The 19,768-nt window shown below is 42.6% G+C and overlaps 1 protein-coding gene across 3 annotated transcripts in view; it reads right to left on the bottom strand.

The window, feature by feature from the left end:
- RTN4 (reticulon 4) overlaps positions 1–19,768 on the bottom strand; it is a 65,480-nt gene that overhangs the window by 30,971 nt on the left and 14,741 nt on the right. The window contains exons 2-3 of one of the 3 annotated variants that reach the window (XM_060187643.1): positions 6,864–6,920; positions 3,794–6,202 (exon numbers count right to left, since the gene is read on the bottom strand). The exons of 1 other annotated variant lie outside the window; for it this stretch is intronic. In XM_060187643.1, coding sequence (XP_060043626.1) covers positions 3,794–6,202; positions 6,864–6,920 — 2,466 coding nt within the window. The remainder of the gene's footprint in view (positions 1–3,793; positions 6,203–6,863; positions 6,921–19,768) is intronic. One more of the 3 variants, XM_060187641.1, reaches the window with a different exon arrangement.

The following is a 19,768-nucleotide window of genomic DNA, read 5'->3' as shown; positions in this document are numbered from 1 at the left end:
AATTGAGGGGAAGGGGAGATAGAGATGGAGAGAGACATAGAGACACCTGCAACCCTGCCCACCACTTGTGAAGCTTTCCCCCTTCAGGTGGGGACCAGGGGCTTGAACACAGGTCCTTGTGCACTGCAGTGTGCACGCTTAACCAGGTGCGCCACCGCCTGGCCTACACATTCAATTTCTATGCCCAAGTGAAATTAACTCCTTTTCTGGCATGTTTAGAGCATTCTATAGCTGACATTTTCTATCTACAACACTAGGGGGCACCAATACCCACAGTAGAGTTGGTTTTCCACTACAGGGCACACAATATGGCAAAAACTGGGCTCTTAATTTTCAGGTTCCTTTCTAGGACTGTTGCCCCGTACTAAGCAACTGGACCAAAGGATGATGGAAATGGGATAAAACCAACCAAACAACAACAACAAACCCTCCCCACCAAAAAGGCAACAGGGTAAAAATTCTCAGACAAGAATCCAAAATTAATCTTAACTCGAGCAAAGTTAAATATAAAATGGCACTACATAATTATAGATGTTCCTATCTCAAAATTGAAAGTGTCAGGTGAAATGTAGAGAAAAAAAATCATTTAGCAAACTGAAGGAAAACTGTCATAAGGGTCTGCGCCCTTTGTATATAAAGAAATCATCGGGGACCAGGTGGGGGCACACTGGGTTAAGTGCACAGAGTCCAATGCATAAGGACCCATGCAAGGATTCTGGTTCGAGCCCCTGGCTTCCCACCTGCGGGGGGGGGGGGGGGGGGGGACGCTTCGCAAGTGGTGAAGCAGGTCTGCAAGTATCTGTCTTTCTCCCTATTTCACCCTCCTCTCTCATTTTCTCTATCCTATCACACACACACACACACACACACACACACACAAAATTAAAGGAGGGGGCACAGGTGCAGTGATTTGTAGTGCAGGCACCAAGGCCCAGCAATAACCCTGGAGGCAAAAAAAACCAAACAGCCTTGACAATAACCTTGTGAGTCAATATTTCCTCACCTTGACTGGTCCTTAGTGCCATTTTGTTTCTTTTGTCTCATTTCCCCATTCAGCTGTTATTCCATACCTCTTCCACCAAAGTATGTTCCCATCACTCTCAATAAAAAACAAAACAAAAACTAGTATACTGTTTGAAGGAATATAAATGGCCAGGAGTTGGGCGGTAGCACAGTAGGATAAGCACAAAGCACAAGGACTGGCATTAAGGATTCCCCCCACCAGCTCCCCACCTGCAGGAGAGTCACTTCACAAGTGGTGAAGCAGGTCTGCAGATGTCTTCTATCTTTCTCTCCCCTTCTGTGTTCCTCTCCTCTCTCCATTTCTCTGTCCTATCCAACAACGACATCAATAACAACAATAATAACTACAACAATGAAACAAGGGCAACAAAAGGAAATATTTTTAAAAATCTTTTAAAAATAAAAAAATAAAGAGCATAGTGGTCCGGAAGGTGGCACAGTGGATAAAGCACTGGATTCTCAACCATGAGGTCCCGAGTTCAATCCCCAGGAGCATATGTACCAGAGTGATGGCTGGTTCTTTCTCTCCTCCTATCTTTCTCATGAATAAATAAATTCTATAAAAAAAAACAACAACACATAAATAGCCAAACAACCTTCTCAACATCCAGCCAAAGAATTCCAGCAATACCCCTTTCCTTTCTGTTCACATTCAAGCCCAAGCCCACCCCCACTCCCACGACAACCCCAAGCTAACTGCACTACTTGAATTCTGGATCATCTCACTTGCCTCCTGACACTCTACTAGAACCTCTCATTACACTTCCTCTCCCACCTTTAAAAAGAAAAAAGCCCTTGCTCAGGCCAGCACCTCACACCCGCTTGCTAACACTTTCTCTTCCACATGCACCTTTTTGTCAGCACTCGGCCAGGAGTTCAAGTCCATTCAAGTCCCATTCACTGCTCACCCCTTTCTTTGCCTCACTGCAGACTGGCACATGCTGCTATGTGAACACCTTCCCTTTCTTTCTGGCAGGTTCCTAATCCTCATCTTACTCCCTCTCGCCAGCATTTGATGCTGCTGCTGACCATTCCTCCACCTCTGTATCTTCCTCTTCTCCTGGTTCTTCCTAGGTGGCAGCTATTATCTCTTTTCTTTAAAAAAATTGATATTTATTTAGTCCCTTTTGTTGCCCGTTTTATTGTTGTAGCTATTACTGTGGTTGTTACTGATGTCGTTGTTGTTGGACAGGACAGAGAGAAATGGAGAGAGGAGGGGAAGACAGAGATGGGGAGGGAAAGACAGACACCTGTAGACCTGCTTCACCACCTGTGAAGCAACTCCCCTGCAGGTGGGGAGCTGGGGACTCTAGCCGGGATCCTTAAACCAGTTCTTTGTGCTTTACCTCACATGCGTTTAACCCGCTGCGCTACCGCCCAACTCCCCTACTACCTCTTAAAGTCCAGGGCAAATGCATGCGTACCACCTATCAACTCTCGGATGCCTTACTGGTTCATGTTAACACAAACATATTCAAAATGAAACTTCAGCCTTCTCCCCTTAAATCTATCTTAGTTTCTCATGCTTGCTTGGTTTCTTGCACTGTCATGTTGTTTGCACACACCAATACCCCAAGGTTCCTTTCACTCTTCCCCTTATCCTTCATGTCCATGTCCAATCAAACAAGTCTCGTCCCTGTTCATCCTCTTGTTTTTATTTTCATAAGCAACTTTCTTACTGTATGTAGCAAGGATCTGTCAACTGGTCTCTGCCATCATTGCTACCCATCTCCAATAGGAAGTACAGTAAATATACAGTAACTCTTTCAAGTTTCTTCCCCCCCCTTTCAAGTTTCTTATAGAAAACATGACTGTGGTCTGGGAGGTGGTGCAGTGATGAAGCTTTGGACTCTCAAACATGAGGTCCCGAGTTCGATCCCTGGCAAGCACGTGTGCCAGAGTGATGTCTGGTTCTTTCTCTCTCCTCCTATCTTTCTCAGAAATAAATAAAATCTTTAAAAAAATAAATAAATAAATAAAAACACAACTAAGGGGCCAGGCGGTAGCACACACATTATAGTGTGTAAGGACAAAGGTTCAAGCCCCTGGTCCCCGCCTGCAGGGGGAAAGCTTCATGAGTGGTAAAGCAGGATTACAGGTCTCTCTCTCTCTTCTCAATTTGTCTTTATCCAATAAATAAATAATAAGAAAACGTGACTAAATTAGAATGTCAGAAAACATGCGTGTAACTCATTTTATACAAATCAGTATTTGGAAAATGCAGAAAAAAATAATCAGTAAGTTTCAGACAAATTTATAACACTGTATATTTTTCAATGATATGTCTACTACTCATTTTTTAACATTTAGCTCATACCTATCACTGGAAAAAAAAAACAACAACACTGCACTGTATTAAAATACTGGAAGCACTACAGAAATGTTCTGTCAATTTTTTAAAGTAATTTCCAGGAAAACAAAAGTAAATATATCTCAAAGAAAAAAATTGACTACTTTTTACTCTTCTTGCCATCTGGAATCATTGAAACAAAAGAAAAGAGACAGTGAGCCAATTCTAGTCAAGAATTTCTTTTTTCTAGTTCCACAGTAGAATATAAAAAGGATCAATGAATAATTGTGTGGAGAAGCTCAGAGGAAGGCCACATGGTGAGTGTATGAAGGACAGAAGAAGCACTAAAGACCTAATGGGACAGTAAAAAATACATTTAAAAAAATCTTATGAATGTGTTATATGCTACACAATATGTAACTAACAAGGCGTTTGTTGATTCAAGGAGGTAAGAAAGCATGAAAGATATGGACTGTTTACCTGAAGTTTTACTCAGCTCTGCTGAAAATATAGCAGATGGTGCTCTGTTCTCTTTCTCTGTGTCAGTAGGAAGATTTTTCTCAGCTTCTTTCACAGTAACTCTGGGTTTAACTGTACTGCCTATCTCTGTCTGAGTGGGCAACACAGGAACATCTGGCAGCAGAAAGGACACCGCTTCAGTCGCAGGCTTGTCTTTGGAGGAGTCATCAGAGACATGAGCTGTATCTTCGACTTTAGCTTGTGCGCTCTTGAAAGAAAGGTCATGGGGCAACTCTGAACAAGGCAGTGACTTGACTCCATCCTGGACGTGAGCAATTTCACTTTTCTGAACTACTTCTAGGTCAGTGTACTCCCTGTCTAGTTGTGGGGGGGAATCAGTCTTAGAAGTGACAAATGGAGGGTACTCGTCTATTATCTCAATTGGAGATGAATCTGAAAGTGTCTCGCTCTCTCTTATTTTTGCTTCCTTGGAGCCAAAAAAGTCATCGGCTGAGTAAGCCATCGTGTTGAGCTCCTCCGTCTGCAAACGGATTTTCTCTTTGAGGTTTAAAGCTGAGACTCTGTCAGCTAGTAAGCTATCTTCTGTACCATCTAAATTGGGCTGGAAAGATTCCAAATATGGCTTTCCTGTCTCGGGTGGTGGTAAAGCCCCGCGGTTTGCCTTATTTTCGTGTTTCATCATTAACTCGGGTGACCTTTCCATGAGATTTCCGTCCCCAGGCGTCATGGTTTCATCTTGCTTCTGTGGGATTTCAGCTATGGAATCATCACTAAATAAATCAACTGGTTCAGAATCAGGGGAGGAATCTTCGACTAGCTCCAAATGGTCAGGTGTGGGCTGTTCGACCTTTATTTCAGAATAATCAGAGAGATCTGGAGTTGCTTCGGTGGAGAGCTTTGTTTCTTTAATTAAATCGCATGTGATTGAGATATAAGGAGCTTCTGTCTCTTGAACAGCTGCATTCCTACTTCCTGCCTCTTTTGCTTCTTTTGCTCCTGACACATTTTTGAGTGATACGTTCATGGCCTCTTCATATGGTGGGGGGTTTTCGGGCTCAAGTTTCAGGCCTTCATAGCTAGCTAGAGGAGGAGCTTCCCCTGGTGATGCACTGGGCTGTACCACAGAAGCCCCAGCACCAGGAACTGTAGAGTTCAATGGTGCTTCCATTACGATGTCAGGCAAAACTGGGGAAGGAGTAGCTTCAGCTTCCTCAAATGAGGGGCAGAGCTGTGTGACAGGGTACAGTGACTCCTGCAGGGCCTCGGATGTTTGAACCAAGTCCATCTTTGTTTCAAAAGCACTCTTTGCACCTGTCACCTCATTCAACTCACTTTCGCATGCTTCCTGGACTAAATCTGGAGTCAGACCTTCAGGCATGCCTGTCACTTCTTCCTCAGCCACCTTTGATAAACTCTCTGTTGTGACATAATCTGTCTCAGAGTCCTGTGTTGACACCAGAGATGGATTTGATGCTTTGGTGCCAGTGTTCTTCTCCGTTACAATCTGGGCTTGTTTTTCTTCTATCTTCTTCTCGTCGGTCTTATTTTCAGAAGCACGGTCTTCCAACAAAGGAGAAGTATTTGTTGGGGCACTTTCTGCTGCCGCTGGGCTCAGAGGAGCACATGTGATATACGCCCCTGAACCAGTGTTCGCAGCTTCTGGTGTACTGGGGAAAGAAGTGTCCTCATTACTGCTTTCACTGTCTTTTTCATGATCAGCTTGTTCAAGGCTATCTGTGAAATAGTTCTTAGCCATTTGATTTCCCGATTTACTCTCTACTTTACCTTCGGCAGCCAACACATCGCCAGCTTCCTTATAAGAACCTCTTACTTCCCAGACCTGCTCAAACGGTTTGAAGTCTGCATACTCCTCCCTCATAGGAATCTCGGCTGCACCTCCCTTCACATTCAAACCCTCCATTGTTTTCTCCAGAGAAATAACCTTGTCCTCTTCTTTAACAGATTTAGCAAGGGCTCCAGGTAATGCTTGCTGACTATGAAAGATGTTACTAGGAACTAAATCCTCTTCTCCATCTTTGCTCTTCCCCAGGGTGTCTTCCCTAGGGTGTGCTACTACTCTAGCAGATTCAGCTTTGGGAAAGTCACTGGGTGCCGATCCCATTTCTGAGTATTCCAACTCTGAATATTTGGTTAAATCTCTGTCTACAAATGGATTTGTAGCCTTCTTTGAGAGCTCTTTAGAAGCTTCATCTGAAGTTTCTTCAAGTGACCCTTTGGAGGGCAATACTGCTGACAGATTACCAAGGTATTCTTGTTCTTTAAAAGTAGCAGCTGAGAAGGGAGACAGAGAAGGAAGAGAAGCAGCAGTTTCAAGCAGGACAGATGGGAAATCCTCTTGCCCAGTGGAAACAGCGTTACCTGGCTGCTCCTTCAAGTCCATATTTTTTTCTGTGACCACGGACAGAAAGGAGAGTTAGAGAATGCCAGTGTTTTCAGAGTTCATGCAAGTTTTATGACAGATTCAAAACAGTGTTAGTAAAGACTTACTGCTAACTAAAATTCAATGCTAGCTAGCACTTAGCACATAGACTTAAGCCACTGCTGAGAAACTTAAGTTACTGTTGATAAAGCAGCATGGCCACAGAGATGATTATATGCTGTGCAAAGAAATCAATCAAGTCTTTGAGAAAAACCTAAGGATAATCACCTAAGAAAAGCTATGTTTAACTTTTTCTCGAGGGGGGAGGACTGTAGAAGAACAACTGACTGTATAGAAACTAATTCAATGCGGTCAAGACACATTTCATTTATTCAAAGAAAAGCTTTTTCGCTCTAAGCAGCAAACTATTTGGAGGGAAGGAGCAGTCAATATGTAAAGATATATAAGAGGCCAAGAGTTTCTTACATAATTCTGATTATTAAGCACATGCTCCCCATTGCTCACTTGGACAAAGCATATAAAAACGCCAAGTTTTAAAATCTCTCATAGATATACATCTTTAAACTGTGTCAGATTTTAGTTAAGTTCAAACTACTCTGTACAGTTAGCAACATTAATGGATTAAAGCTGGAGTACACAGAGGATAAATGGCTAGCAGAGAGAACTTGCCTGCAGAGGAGTGTATCACAGGCTCAGATGCAGCAGGAAGAGCAAAAAGTGTCTCATCTGAAAAACAAATAGAATATAACCTCAGCAGAAATACAGAGCTGGAAGGAGACTAAAGCTAGGAGAGCAAGCAAGAGTTCAGGTGGTCAAGAGTTAACACAAAACCTTATATACAGAGAAAAAGCCAAGGTGGAAAGGGAAAGGAAGTACCATTAGTAGCACCATTAATATGGATTAAAATGTCATGTGTTACAAGGTTGATTCAACAGAGTCCATAAAGTTTACTGTTTTTCAAGAAACGGCATATGGCTGTAAGATACCATACCTCTCATGTGACAGACTACATTCAAAACTTCACATTTTCAGACAGGCAGATGCTCATCTCTCCTTTTCAAGACAAGGCAAGTCAAAAGTGTAAAAATATGCACTTGAATTAATAAGCAGTTTTGTCTGGTTTTTTTTCTTACTAGCATGTGTTCAACACAGAACACATCTTTCCTTTACATTCGAGGTTGTCTATCTCCAAAGACATCTACAGTCAGCGTACACTGTTCTTGGAAGAAGTCTTATGTGTCACTGCCCAAACTACATAGAAAATTTATCATTAGAAAAATCATTATTGTCATCTGTCTTGTTTTGTTGAAAATTAACACTGAAAGCTACTTGATATTTTAAGGGCTTTGCCTGCAAAAACTAATTTACTCCATATTAATAGATTAAAAAGTATTCAGACTAAGTAGCTTGCTTAATATACAACTAGTGAGACAAGCAATTTCACTCCAACGCCCATCTTCTTAACCACTGCATGCTATATATTGAAGGGTTATGCTCCCCAAATTAATACTGAAACCCTAACTCTCCAAAATGGTGCTATCAGGAAAGGGGCAGTGGGAAGGTAATTGAGTTTACATGAGGCCATGAAGGTGTAAGATGGTCAACCTTAGAAAATTATCTCAGAGTGACAGGACCAGATTTGGTTCTGGCCTGAAGTTACCAGCTGAATTTTGCCTTGTCTATGTCTCTCTATTAAGCCTGAGTAGCAGAAGCGTGTCCTCAGGCCGGCCCAGGCAGGACCCTGAGGGCGCCACCCCGCCTGCACAGGAGTCCGGTGGGCTGGTCGCAGCAGGGGCCACGAGCCGGGCCAGGCAGCAGCTCTATTGCAGGGGCAACACCCCGCCCTGTCTCGGCGCAGCTGTCACCTGGGACGGGCCCATGGGTGCGGATGGGCGCTAGTGCTAGCGTGCATGTGGCTTTACCCACTCCAGTGAAGGTGTGTAGAAGGGGGGTGGCCTCCTAGTCGAACCGGGCCCCGGCAGCCTTCCGGCCATCTGTTAGTCTGTCGGTTTCCTCCCCACCCGCTGTTCGGGTCCCAGCTGCAGGGGCACGCCAGGCCAGCTCATGAGCTCCCCAACATTTAAAGCTTTCTGACCACTCATAGCAGCTGAGTTTCCCTGTTATCTGTTATCCTAATCACTGTTGTACTAGATACTCATTCTCGTTGTTCTCCTCTTCCATTAGGGTTTGGTTTCTGACACTCCCCAGCTGGGAGAACAGGCTCCTTGGTAATTTTAGCTCTTCTCTTTGGAGTACCTAATTCCTGGCCTTTTGCTGTTTTGATCTGGACCTAGCCTGATCTTCAGCTCTGACTGACAAGCTATGTTTTGTGGGTGAGTGTTACGAATGACTGAATTTTTTGGTGTGTGACCCATTTTGGAGGGAACTTGGTCAGGGTAACTCTTAAGATAGGCACAGCAAGAGTTTTTGTGAAGATGAGCTGACTAGAGATGTTCAGAAACAGTCCTTGAGCCTCTTGGGCTTCTTGTGGAGAGAAGCTGAAGGAATTTGTTTATTCCTCCTTGTTTTTTCTAGGGCTAGTTAAGGTTGTCCTGAGAGCTGTTAGTTAAAAAAATCTTAGTGTATAAATGTGAGATGTTTCATCTTGAAAACTGTGTGAGTGCAGATCTGAATTTGTGTTTGACCAGATATGCTGCTGTGTCTGTACTGGTTAAAAGCTGCTCTTTTCCCTTAAACAATCAGCCCCAGATATATAAATGATAAAAAGGTGACTACGATATGTCTTGATAATAAAAGTTTTCTCCTCTTGTGTGTTATAGACTACATGTTTATATGCATGTTTTAGGCCTGAGAAACATTAATCTTAAGGTTAAAAGTGTAAGTAACTTTAAAGCTGCGGTCTTATCAAAGTTCTTTTAAGAAAAAAAGAGTTTTCAACACAGTTCTTATGTGGTAACATAAAGGTAAAAATTAATTTGCTAAGACAGCTAAAGATTTAAAGTAAAAGTATATTAATGATTTTCTAGCCTGAGGCTTTTGCTCTGGTTTTCCTCTTTGTATCTTTCTGCTTTTAAAAATTATCTGGTTTGTTTTAAGACGCTGTCAGAGATTTATTCTTGGCAAATGGTGTTTTTGGTCTGATAGAAGATTTGTTTTGGCAAATCCTGATTTAACAAAATTATTATTTTGAATATTTAAGTTATGAGGTTTATTTTAGCCTTTTAAGTTGCCATATTAGAGTTCTAAGTGGTAAAATCTATTAAGAGTTTTATATCTATGCCTACTCATGATAGCTTTGTGATGAGTAAAGATCTTAGTAAACTAAGTTATAATAGTGTGCTTAAACTGTCTAAGCAGTTTAAAATAATGCTAAAAAAATGGTAATCATTTTATCATGTCAACAAATTGGGTATTGACTTTATATACTATACTGGTATATCTGTTTGTTAAAAAGTCCTTCTAAAATTATATAGAGATGTATAGGCCAATTCTGGTCATCAGATTGTCAGTTTTGGTAAGCTCTTAATTTGGTTTTGTGTGTGTCTTACTGATTACAAATGTACGAGTATAGCAGTGATACCCCTTCAATCATACTGCCAGATTCTCTTAGGGGGTTTCCAAGGGGCAGTAAAATGGCCCACAAATCTCTCTAAGGTAAATAGAATGGCACCAAATTTGGCCTTTTGTTGCTCAAATCCGCCCCAGGTATTAGAAGAAAGTTACAGAAGACAGAAAGATTTAAAAGAAAGCTAAGAGATTGCTCAGAGGGTTTTTAAGAAGTTGGCAAATGTTTTGATATTAGACTTTGAAAAGAAAGAAAGAGAAAGTTGGGGCAGTGCCCAGAGGGAAAAGAAAAGTCAGAAAGATGGGGCTAAGGGTAGAGAAAGATCAGTGATGCTACTGAAAAGAAAAAGGACACTGGAAGAAAGGCTATTTTATTAACAAGCCATTTTAGACTGCTGGTGGATGAACCTAAAGGCATAAGCCGGGGAGTGCTGACCCAAAAAACTTGGGCCATGACACAGGCCCGTTGCCTATTTGTCAAATATGGGGCCCAGTGGCTGATGGATGGACAAAAGTGCCTGAGGACAATAACACCTGTGGCACAGCTGGTAAGGAAAGCAGACAAGCCATCACTGGGGCAAGTCCAATGCCCATCTAACCTGCTACACCAAGCTCTTCCTAGACCAGCCATGAGTGAAATTCAGTGCTGCCACCAGCCTGAACCCTGCCACCCTGATGTTGGAGATAGATCCTGAGGACCCCCCCCCCAAAAAAAAAAAAGGCTGCAAAGAGGTATGCCTTTGCTACATGGCGTGTGCATGGAGCACGTGGGGAGGGAGGACTCCTGACTCCCACCAGGAAGATGATCCAGCACAAGGAACCTACTGGAGGCCACATGGAGCCTGCAAGAAGCAGCTGTGACCCATTGTTCCAGACATCAGAAAAGAAACTGGAGGGCAGATGAAGCCACTTTTGCAGCTACACAGCAAGCAGGGCCAGCCCTGGCATTGATTCTACTAGACTCCCTGCTTCCAAAGGACCCTGGATACAGTAAGGAAAAAGATAAGATGGGCGAGAGATTAGGACTAGAGACTAAATAGATTTTACGGAAGTAAAATCAGAGACTTTGGGGTATAAGTACTTGCTGATATTTATAGACACATTTTCAGGTTGGATAGAGGTTTACCCAATAAAGTCTGAGGGGACATAGATGGTGAGCAAGGAAATTTTAGACAAAATAGTGCCCAGGTGGAGAGTTCCCTCTCACCATTGGTTCTGGTAAGCAAACATTCACCGTTTTTGTGTCTCAGTTAGTGGCCCGAGAAATGGGAACAAATTGGAAATTTCATTGTGCTAATGAACCCCATATCTCTGGGCAGGTAGAGAGGTAAATTAGACCCTAAAGAAACTGGCAGGGGATGGGTATCGCTCCTGGCTCAGGCCCTTCTGAGAGTGAGTGTACTGCTTCCCATTTGTAAACAAACTGTCTCCCTTTGAAATGGCTTTTGGTAGACTGCTGCTGTCATGATCTGTGATGTTCTTGTCTCTGATCCATCCCACAACTGTTACCAAGTTCTTACAGATCTCCAGCCTATATTGCAGGACAATTAGAATGCTGTGCTACGAGCCTTTGGAAAAGACCAGTCACTAGCTCAACAGAAGCCACCAGTGGTAGGCATCGGGAGTTGGCAATCTCAATCTATCGGGAAGCGGACACATCAACCCTCAACCTGACATGGCCATCTGGACACCAGAGACGTGATTGCATCTCAAGACGGGACTCCACCCAGTTGGAACCTGGTATCCAGACTTAAACTTTGACCTCTACAATCTGGTAAAGACTGTGGAGGACCAGAAGTCATGGACACCTCCAGTTAAAAACGACTATATTGCAGTTAAATGTGTGGGGGACTTCAGATCACTAGGATCTGAATTTATGCACAATGGGGCACTGTCACTTGCCGCCCGCTCCACAAGGCACACCCAGTGGGTAGATGCAACCAGATACAGATCCAGTTTACTGAGAGAAAAAAATAATAATAATAATAATAAAAGATAGGGAAGATCTTTTTAAGAATGAGAGAGCAACTGGTATGAAAATTTGTTCTCCTGGTCCCCTTGGCTAACCACTCTGGTTAGCGCTCTAGCAGGACCCCTAGTCATCCTGCTCTTAATATTTACTCTAGGACCCTGTTTACTTAGGTCACTGATCTCCCTGATCCGGAGACTATCTGAGAAGGTAATGCTCCTTAGGACAGAGTATATAGAAGCTTATACAGAGGAAGAGGAAGAAGATGAATCAAAGATTTGATTCTTGGCTAAGACTAGAGGGGAATGTAAGATGGAAAATTCCTTGCATTTTACATAGACAAGAGGACTTAATCAGTAAGCCATTGTTTATCAGATGGTTGCAACTGATGGCGAGAGGATGAGGTGACCCTACTCTGGCTAGGGTCTATTGGTTGTGTAGTTTTACAATGTTTGAAATCAGCCCGCGCTTTGCTTTGAGTGGATCCCGCTTTTTGCTAGGTTTGAAATGATTGGATTCCGTGTTTTCTATAGCATGTTATTGGATATAGATTGATAAGGTAATGTGTTCCCCCTCCCTGAGTGTATTCAGAAATCCTATAAATTGTGTGGTTTGAGCCCTGTTCAGGGTCGAGCTGGTGGACTGCTGTCAGTCACCTCTCGGCCCAGATTCGAATTCCTGAATAAACATCTTTTGCTTCCTTGCAGTGGATGGTGGTTTGATTTTGCTCACTAATAGAAGGCACAGTCTTTGTCTGATAGCATCAGTGCCCTGATATGAGACACTAAAAAGCATGATCTTGTCTTGTAATAGTTCTCTCCCCCTCAACCTCTCCTCCCTATTCTGCACCATACACTCACCCCCACCCCACCTCCCACCAAAGGTCCTGTGCCATCACACTAAAGGGCTGAGGGAGGAGGTAGGCAAGAGTTTCATTTGATAAACTACATTTTAGTCTATTAACCTTGACCAATGTCATTTAAAAACTGCAGCAAGGAGTTCCTGGGTTAGCAGTCTGTAGTAAAGAAAGGTCTCTGTGAGGGGGAAAAAACTGAAAAGGCCTCAGAGATGACAGAAAGGTAGCCAGTCAGCCCTCTAGGGAAAGGAGGATACCAACTGGATACTTCTATCTAGAAGAACAAGTTAGTTAAGGCCAATCAATTAATTGGGGGTGGGAGGGAAGACACCAAACAGAGGTGACTACCATAGAAGTGGATTAATATTCAAGAGTAACTTTTTCTTTTAATTCTATTATTTTACTTTTTTACTGTTTACCAGAGCACTGCTCAGCTTTGGCTTATGGTGATGGGTGGGTGGGGGGTTGAATTTAGGACTATGGAGCCTCAGGCAGGAGATTCTCTTTGCATAACCATTATGCTATCTAGCCCCACCCCAGAACAAACCTTTTTCTTTCTATTAGTGATTTAGTACTGATTTGCAAAATTACAAGATAACAGGAGAATGTCAGAGTTCTGTGTCCCCATTCCCTCCTTTGCTGAACAGCAGTGGGTCTCCCAAGGTCATAGAAATCTATCTTAACTTTTGCCAATTCTCCCTATTGGTCCTGCCTCTCTTCCTCTGTTCTTCTAGCGTTTGCCCTTCTTCCGTAGCCAGTCAATAGGTCAGGTTGAAAGCTGTCAGGAGCTGCTTGTTGCTGGCTTTGAAAGTGACTGGGATCCATGTGGATTCAGTCGGCTAGGAAGGATCGTCAGTTTCCCCAATGAATGGGTACTCACGGGATGCACCACGAGAAGGTCGATCCAATGCATCTTCCTCTGTAATTCACACCTACACCTATTACTACTTCCTAATGTCCTTCCCTTTTTCGTCTTCTCTCTCCAGGTCCTTAAAGAATTGGAAGTTCAGAGCCCTCTTTTCATCGTCCCCTAACATTTCTTCCCCCTCTGGGAATAAAGACCAGTATTCTTTTTGGAGTGCAGAAGGGGGGAGTTCTGACTTCTGTAATTGTTCCTCTGCTGGATGGGCGCTGGCAGGTCAATCAATATCCCCCCAGCCTGTTCCTAGAAAAAATCTTTATCAGTCCCTCAGATCTGATGTACAAAAATAAGATAAACTGTCTCCAGAAAGTATCTGTAATTAGGGGGTTGAATGTGGGACACTTGGTTAAGTGCATACAGTATCATGCACAAGGATCCAGGTTGGAGCCCCGGACCCCACCTGCAGGGAGGAAGCTTCATGAACCATGCATGAAGCAGGTGTCTTTCTCTTTATCACCCCCTTCCCTTTCAATTCCTTCCTTCCTTCCTTCTTTTCCCTTCTCCCTTCCCTTCCTTTCCTTTTACCAGAGCACTGCTCAGCTCTGGCTTATGGTGGTATGTGGGTCTGAATTCAGGAGTTTGGAGTCTCGGGCATGAGTGTTTGCATAACCAGTAAATGCTATCTACCCCAGTCAGACTCCTCTCAATTTCTCTGTCCTGTCCAAAAAAAAAAAGTAGAAAGGGGGGGGGTGTGTGTGTGAATGGCCACCAGGAGCTGTGGATTTGTAGTGCCAGCACCAAGCCCCAGCAATAACCCAGGTGGCAAAAGAGAAATCTCTGTAATTATCTGTAAACATTTAACTATATTTCATGATATAACATTTACTGAGAATGTTGAATTTGTTAATGATGGCCAGGTACATTTATTTCAGATGCTTTTTTTTTTTTTAAAGATTTTATTTATTTATTCATGAAGAGAGAAGGAGAGAGAGAGAGAGAAAGAACCAGACATTACTCTGGTACATGTGCTGCCAGGGATTGAACTCAGGACCTCATGCTTCAGAGTCTGATGTTTTATCCACCGCGCCACCTCCTGGACCACTCAGATGCTTTTTTTTAAACACCATTGCTGAAGCCTCACCACGCCAGGCCAACTTTTTCAAATGGAAAGTCACCACAGCTCTGAGTGGAGTGGGCATAGGGGAGTTGAGGGGGTTAGGCTCAAACTTGGGTCACATGCATGGCAAAGCAAATACTCCCCCTGGTGAGCACGCAAAATCTACGAAATAGACACTATGGTTATCTGTCTTCTGTCTGTCCCCATTTCACAAATCAAGAAACAGAGGCATGAGGCTAAGTAACTTCCCTAAAGCACAAAGCTTTAAAAAAAAAAAAAAAAGGGACCTGAGAACAGACTCCAGGCAACTTACAATTCCATACTTCTTGTAGTACCAACTTTTGGGGTTCAAATCCCATCACTTAGAACTGGTTAGCCCCAAGCAAGTTATTAGCTGGATTTCCTGTACCTCATGTGTACATGAACATATAATGACATCTATGTCAAAATACCATGTTTGCTTTAGAATTTTTTTTTTTTTGCTTTACAATTTTTAAATGACTAGTAAAATTAAGGGTTGTTAAGATTTTGACTGACAAATTACCAAATTCCAAGACTTGTTTTGAAAAAATATATACTGGGGAGTCAGGCAGTAGCGCAGAGGGTTAAGTGCAGGGGCGCAAAGTCCAAGGACCGGCTTAAGGATCCCAGTTCGAGCCCTGGCTTCCCACCTGCAAGGGAGTCGCTTCACAGGTGGTGATGCAGGTCTGCCTGCAGGTGTCTATCTTTCTCTTCCCCTTCTCTCTCCATTTCTCTCTGTCCTATCCAACAACAACAATAGCAATAACTACAACAATAAAAAATAAGGGCAACAAAAGGGAATAAGTAAATATATTATTTTTAAAAAAGAAAAATATATATATTGATTTTTCTCTTTTTTAAGAGGGAGGGAGGGAGGGAGAATAAGATCACAGTATGGAAGCTTCCTTCACTGAGGCTAGGCTGGGCTGGGCTGAAACCAGGGTCATGCACATAACAAAGCAGTACATTAAGTCAAGTGCATTTAGCCAGTGCTAGTGTCTTTCTGTCTATCTATCTATCTATCTTTTACAAGTAAAATTAACTTTTTTAGTACTTTTAAAAAAAATTTTAGATTTATTTTCCCTTTTGTTGCCCTTTTTTATTGTTGTTGTAGTTATTATTGTTGTTCATGTCGCTGACAGGACAGAGAGAAATGGAGAGGAGGGAAAGATAGAGAGAGAAAGATAAAACACCTCCAGACCTGCTTCACCACTTGTGAAGTGGACCCCCCTGCAGGTGGGGAGCCAGGGGCTCAAACCAGGATCCTTTCACCAGTCCTTGTGCTTTGCCCAATGTGCGCTTAACCCACTGTGCTACTGCCCAACTCCTGAGTAAATTAACTTTTATAACCAGGAAACTAAGCAAAAGGTACAATGCTCTGCAGTGTTGAGATACGGTATACAAGTAGTCCTCACTTAGTGACCGTGTTCCTGAAAGCTGTTCTATAAACCATTTGTCAATAAATGAGGAGCCAGCCATCACTGGTATTTCAGGTCTGTCAACTATCTTTAAACAGAGTAATGTCACCCTTGCATCTTGTACTGTGGCATGCAGTATAAAGTACTTGTACTAAAGCACAAGTCAAAAACCGCTAACAGTGTACACTGACTGCAGGAATGAGACTGAAACTGAAAAGTAATCCAAGACTGAGATGCTGGAAGCTGAGCTGCTGGTTGCCTAAGTCATCAGTCTCACTGGTGCTATTCTGACAAGCAGAAAATAGGATATTAAGGACTTAGTTATAGCCACTACCCTCACTAAAAATGTAGGCACTTATTTTTCTTAAAAAAGCAAACATGTTTTCACTAACAGATCAAACAGAAGCCAGAATTATCCTTAAGTCTCTCCACTCTGATATCAAATTAATACTCCTAAAATACAACACACACACACACACACACACACACACACACACACACACACACATTCTCTTGTTCAAAAACATTTAAAAGGACCCCATTTAAAAGCACCCCGCTATCTGCTGACACCTAAAATATTTAGATGAAGAAGGCCCTACAATGTATGGTTCTAACTTAACTGTCTAAACTCATCTCAAAGGACTCCTGATATGACAGCTGTGTCAACCAAATAGAATTCCCCCTAATCAAGCCCATCCATGCTTCTCTCTCTTGCAAGTCTAAATGCTGACACACAGTAAAATTCAATTTCACCATGTGCAGTCTGGTACTCACCCTTGCCTTCTATGTCGCATTCCTACCACATTCCCAGTTATGCAAGTTTTATAGAATTAACTTATTCAAAGCCACATAGTGGCAACTCTTAAAAATCTTTAATTGAACTGGCAAAGCAGTCATGCCTGTATTTCCTTACCAACCTTGACAAAATGATCTCATGAAACTGCTATGGTAGGTGAGAGTACAAAAGGTGAACATCATTCACAGAAAAGTGTTGTGAATGATCTGTTCGTCCAGCTGGCCTGAATGTTGGGCTTAAATCAAGAGTTTAATCCACAGGCTAGCTGCCTCAGGACTACATACCTTGAAAGCTAATTATTGCCACACACAAGGCTCAGCTTCAAAATTAAAGTTCACTAAAGACATTTTGTTTAAAGTGGTATGTCAGTTTTCATTACTGCTCAACTCAAATATATATATCCACAATCTCACCAATGTCCACACACCCTTACACTAAGTATTTACTTAGGATGTTCATTTCAAAACCTGACCTTATCAACCAAAGTATAATGGGGCAGTAAAATCTTATCGAAATTACTGAGCCACAGAAATCAACTGCCATTTTAGAGCCATAAAGAAGAGCGCCTGATAGTAGATATCAGAGTAATTATACTGGACAAACATCATGAATAACTGTAAAACTGGGCAAAATTTATACAACAACAACAACTGTCATGAGAAAGCAGAGGGGGTTGGGCGGTGGTGCACCCAGTAAAGCACACATAGTACTAAGCGCAAGGACCTGAACAAAGATCCAGGTTCAAGCCTCCAGCTCTCACCTGCAGGGGAGACAACTTCACAAGTGGTGAAGTAGGTCTGCTACAGGTGTCTAGCTCTCCCTACCTCCCCATCTCTATCTTCTCCTCCCCTCCCCCCTCTCAATTTCTCTGTCCTATTCAAAAAGAGAAAAAAAAAATGGCCACAGGAGCAATAGATTTGTAGCGCAGGCACCAAGCCCCACTGACTAGTACAACAATCTTTCAAATTTTGGGTCTGGAGTTTCTAGGTTCGAGCCTCAACACCACTACAAAGCCAGAGGTGATCAGTGTTCTGGTCTGTCTCCCTCTCTCCATACAATAAATCAATTTTTTTTCCTTAAATAAACAATTATGATGGAAAATGTCAGCCCACAAGTCTAAGAAACTCAATAAACCCCAAGTCAGATCAATACAAAAACTCAAAGAAATACATTCTAGATGTCAAAGAACTAATAACCAAAAAGAAAAAATGTTTAAGGCAGAAACAATAAATGACCTAACCTCTTGCTGAAAACAAATTAATCTGGGAGTCGGGTGGTAGCACAGCGGGTTAATCGCACGTGGTGCAAAGTACAAGGACCAGCATAAGGATCCCGATTCAAGCCCCTGGATCCCCACCTGCAGGGGTGTCACTTCACAAGTGGTGAAGCAGGTCTGCAGGTGTCTATCTTTCTCTCCCCCTTGTCTTCCCCTCCTCTCTCCATTTCTCTCTGTCCTATGCAACAACATCAATAACGGCAACAATAATAACCACAACAATAAGAAAACAAGGGCAACAAAAGGGAATATTATAAAAAAAATTTTAAAAGAAAACAATTTAATCTACAGGTAATAGAACACCTTTTAAAAATGGGGAATGTTGTTTTCGACGGGTTATGTTGTTTTCGCCGTGCTGGCTTCACGGGCGGGTAACAGACGACCAGGGACTCATGGTTGAGCTGTAGGCAGTATCTCTTTATTCATGCAGGACGCAGCACAATCTAAGACAAGCTAAGCTAAACTCAAAGTACAGTACCCTAAAACTTACAATGCTGTCTTTATATATACTTGCCAAGTAGGGTGGAAACAGGATGTGACATAGAGAGGGTGGAGAGAAAAGTAACTTGTTGTTAAAATTTTTCGGGCTCTTGCCGGCCAGTTTAGCTTCACGGGCGGTTAACAGAGATGACCAGAGACATACGGCTGGGCAGGGAAGCTGTATTTCTTTATTCAGGAACAACGATTCACAAACTAAGACAAACTAATCACCAAACAGAACTCTGCTGTCTCTTTGCAGCGGCGCAAGCACTCTTTCTTTTTCTCTGGAACTCAGGAACCCTCTCCCTTACTCTCGAACTCAGGAACTCTCGAACTCTCCGACTCAGGAACCCTCTGACTCAGGAACCCTCTCTCGGGGTTCCTCTGGGCGGGGCCAAGCAGGCCCGCGAAATTAACAGGACTCATCCAATTCTCTTGGCGGGGAGGGCTAGAACAAACCAATGTAAAGCATACGACAGTGACTGGTGAAAATCAGAGTGTGACAAGGAGGGGGCAGAGCAGGCGAGAATCCTATCACTGAACCACCAATGTCCTGGAGGGAGGGTGGTACTTGTTAACAGTGGTTATGTAAATAGAATGAAGTGGTTATGAAAATAGAATAGTGTTAAGCAGGGGGGATTTAAACCAAATGAAACAGAAGGAGTCTCATGTATACCAACAGGGGAAAAAAATGAAAACAGCAAGCTAGAATATAATCAATCATTATTCACTAATTACTATTTGTAAATTCACCTGCTCACTAAGTTGTTGAACTCAAAACCAATACTGGCATGTAAAAAAGCAGTGAAACCTTTCACCAAGTATACTTTCCCCACTGAGGTCTCAGAGACAGCCCCTGTGCCTTCTTGCTTTTTTTCAGTCTATATAGTGTCTTGTTTTTCACCTGTGTGGTGACTATGCTGTTTAAAATGGCTTCCTAAGCACAGTGTTAGAGTACTACTCCTCAGAGTGTTTTTTTGTTTTGTTTTGTTTTTTGCCTCCAGGGTTATCACTGAGGCTTGGTGCCTGTATTTCGAATCCACTGCTCCTGGAAGCTATTTTTCCCCTTTTGTTACTACCCTTGTTGTTTACTGTTATTGTTGTTGTTGTTGTATAAGACAGAGGGAAATCAAGAGAGATGGGGAAGACAGACTAGAGAGAGAAAGACACCTGCAGACCTGCTTCACTACTTATAAAGTGACTCCCCTGCAGGTGGGGAGCCAGGGGCTTGAGATGGGATCTTTATGCAGGTCC

Source organism: Erinaceus europaeus, chromosome 3, assembly GCF_950295315.1.
Source record: "Erinaceus europaeus chromosome 3, mEriEur2.1, whole genome shotgun sequence".
Taxonomy (NCBI): Eukaryota; Metazoa; Chordata; class Mammalia; order Eulipotyphla; family Erinaceidae; genus Erinaceus; species Erinaceus europaeus.
This window is presented reverse-complemented; position numbering and strand designations above follow the sequence as displayed.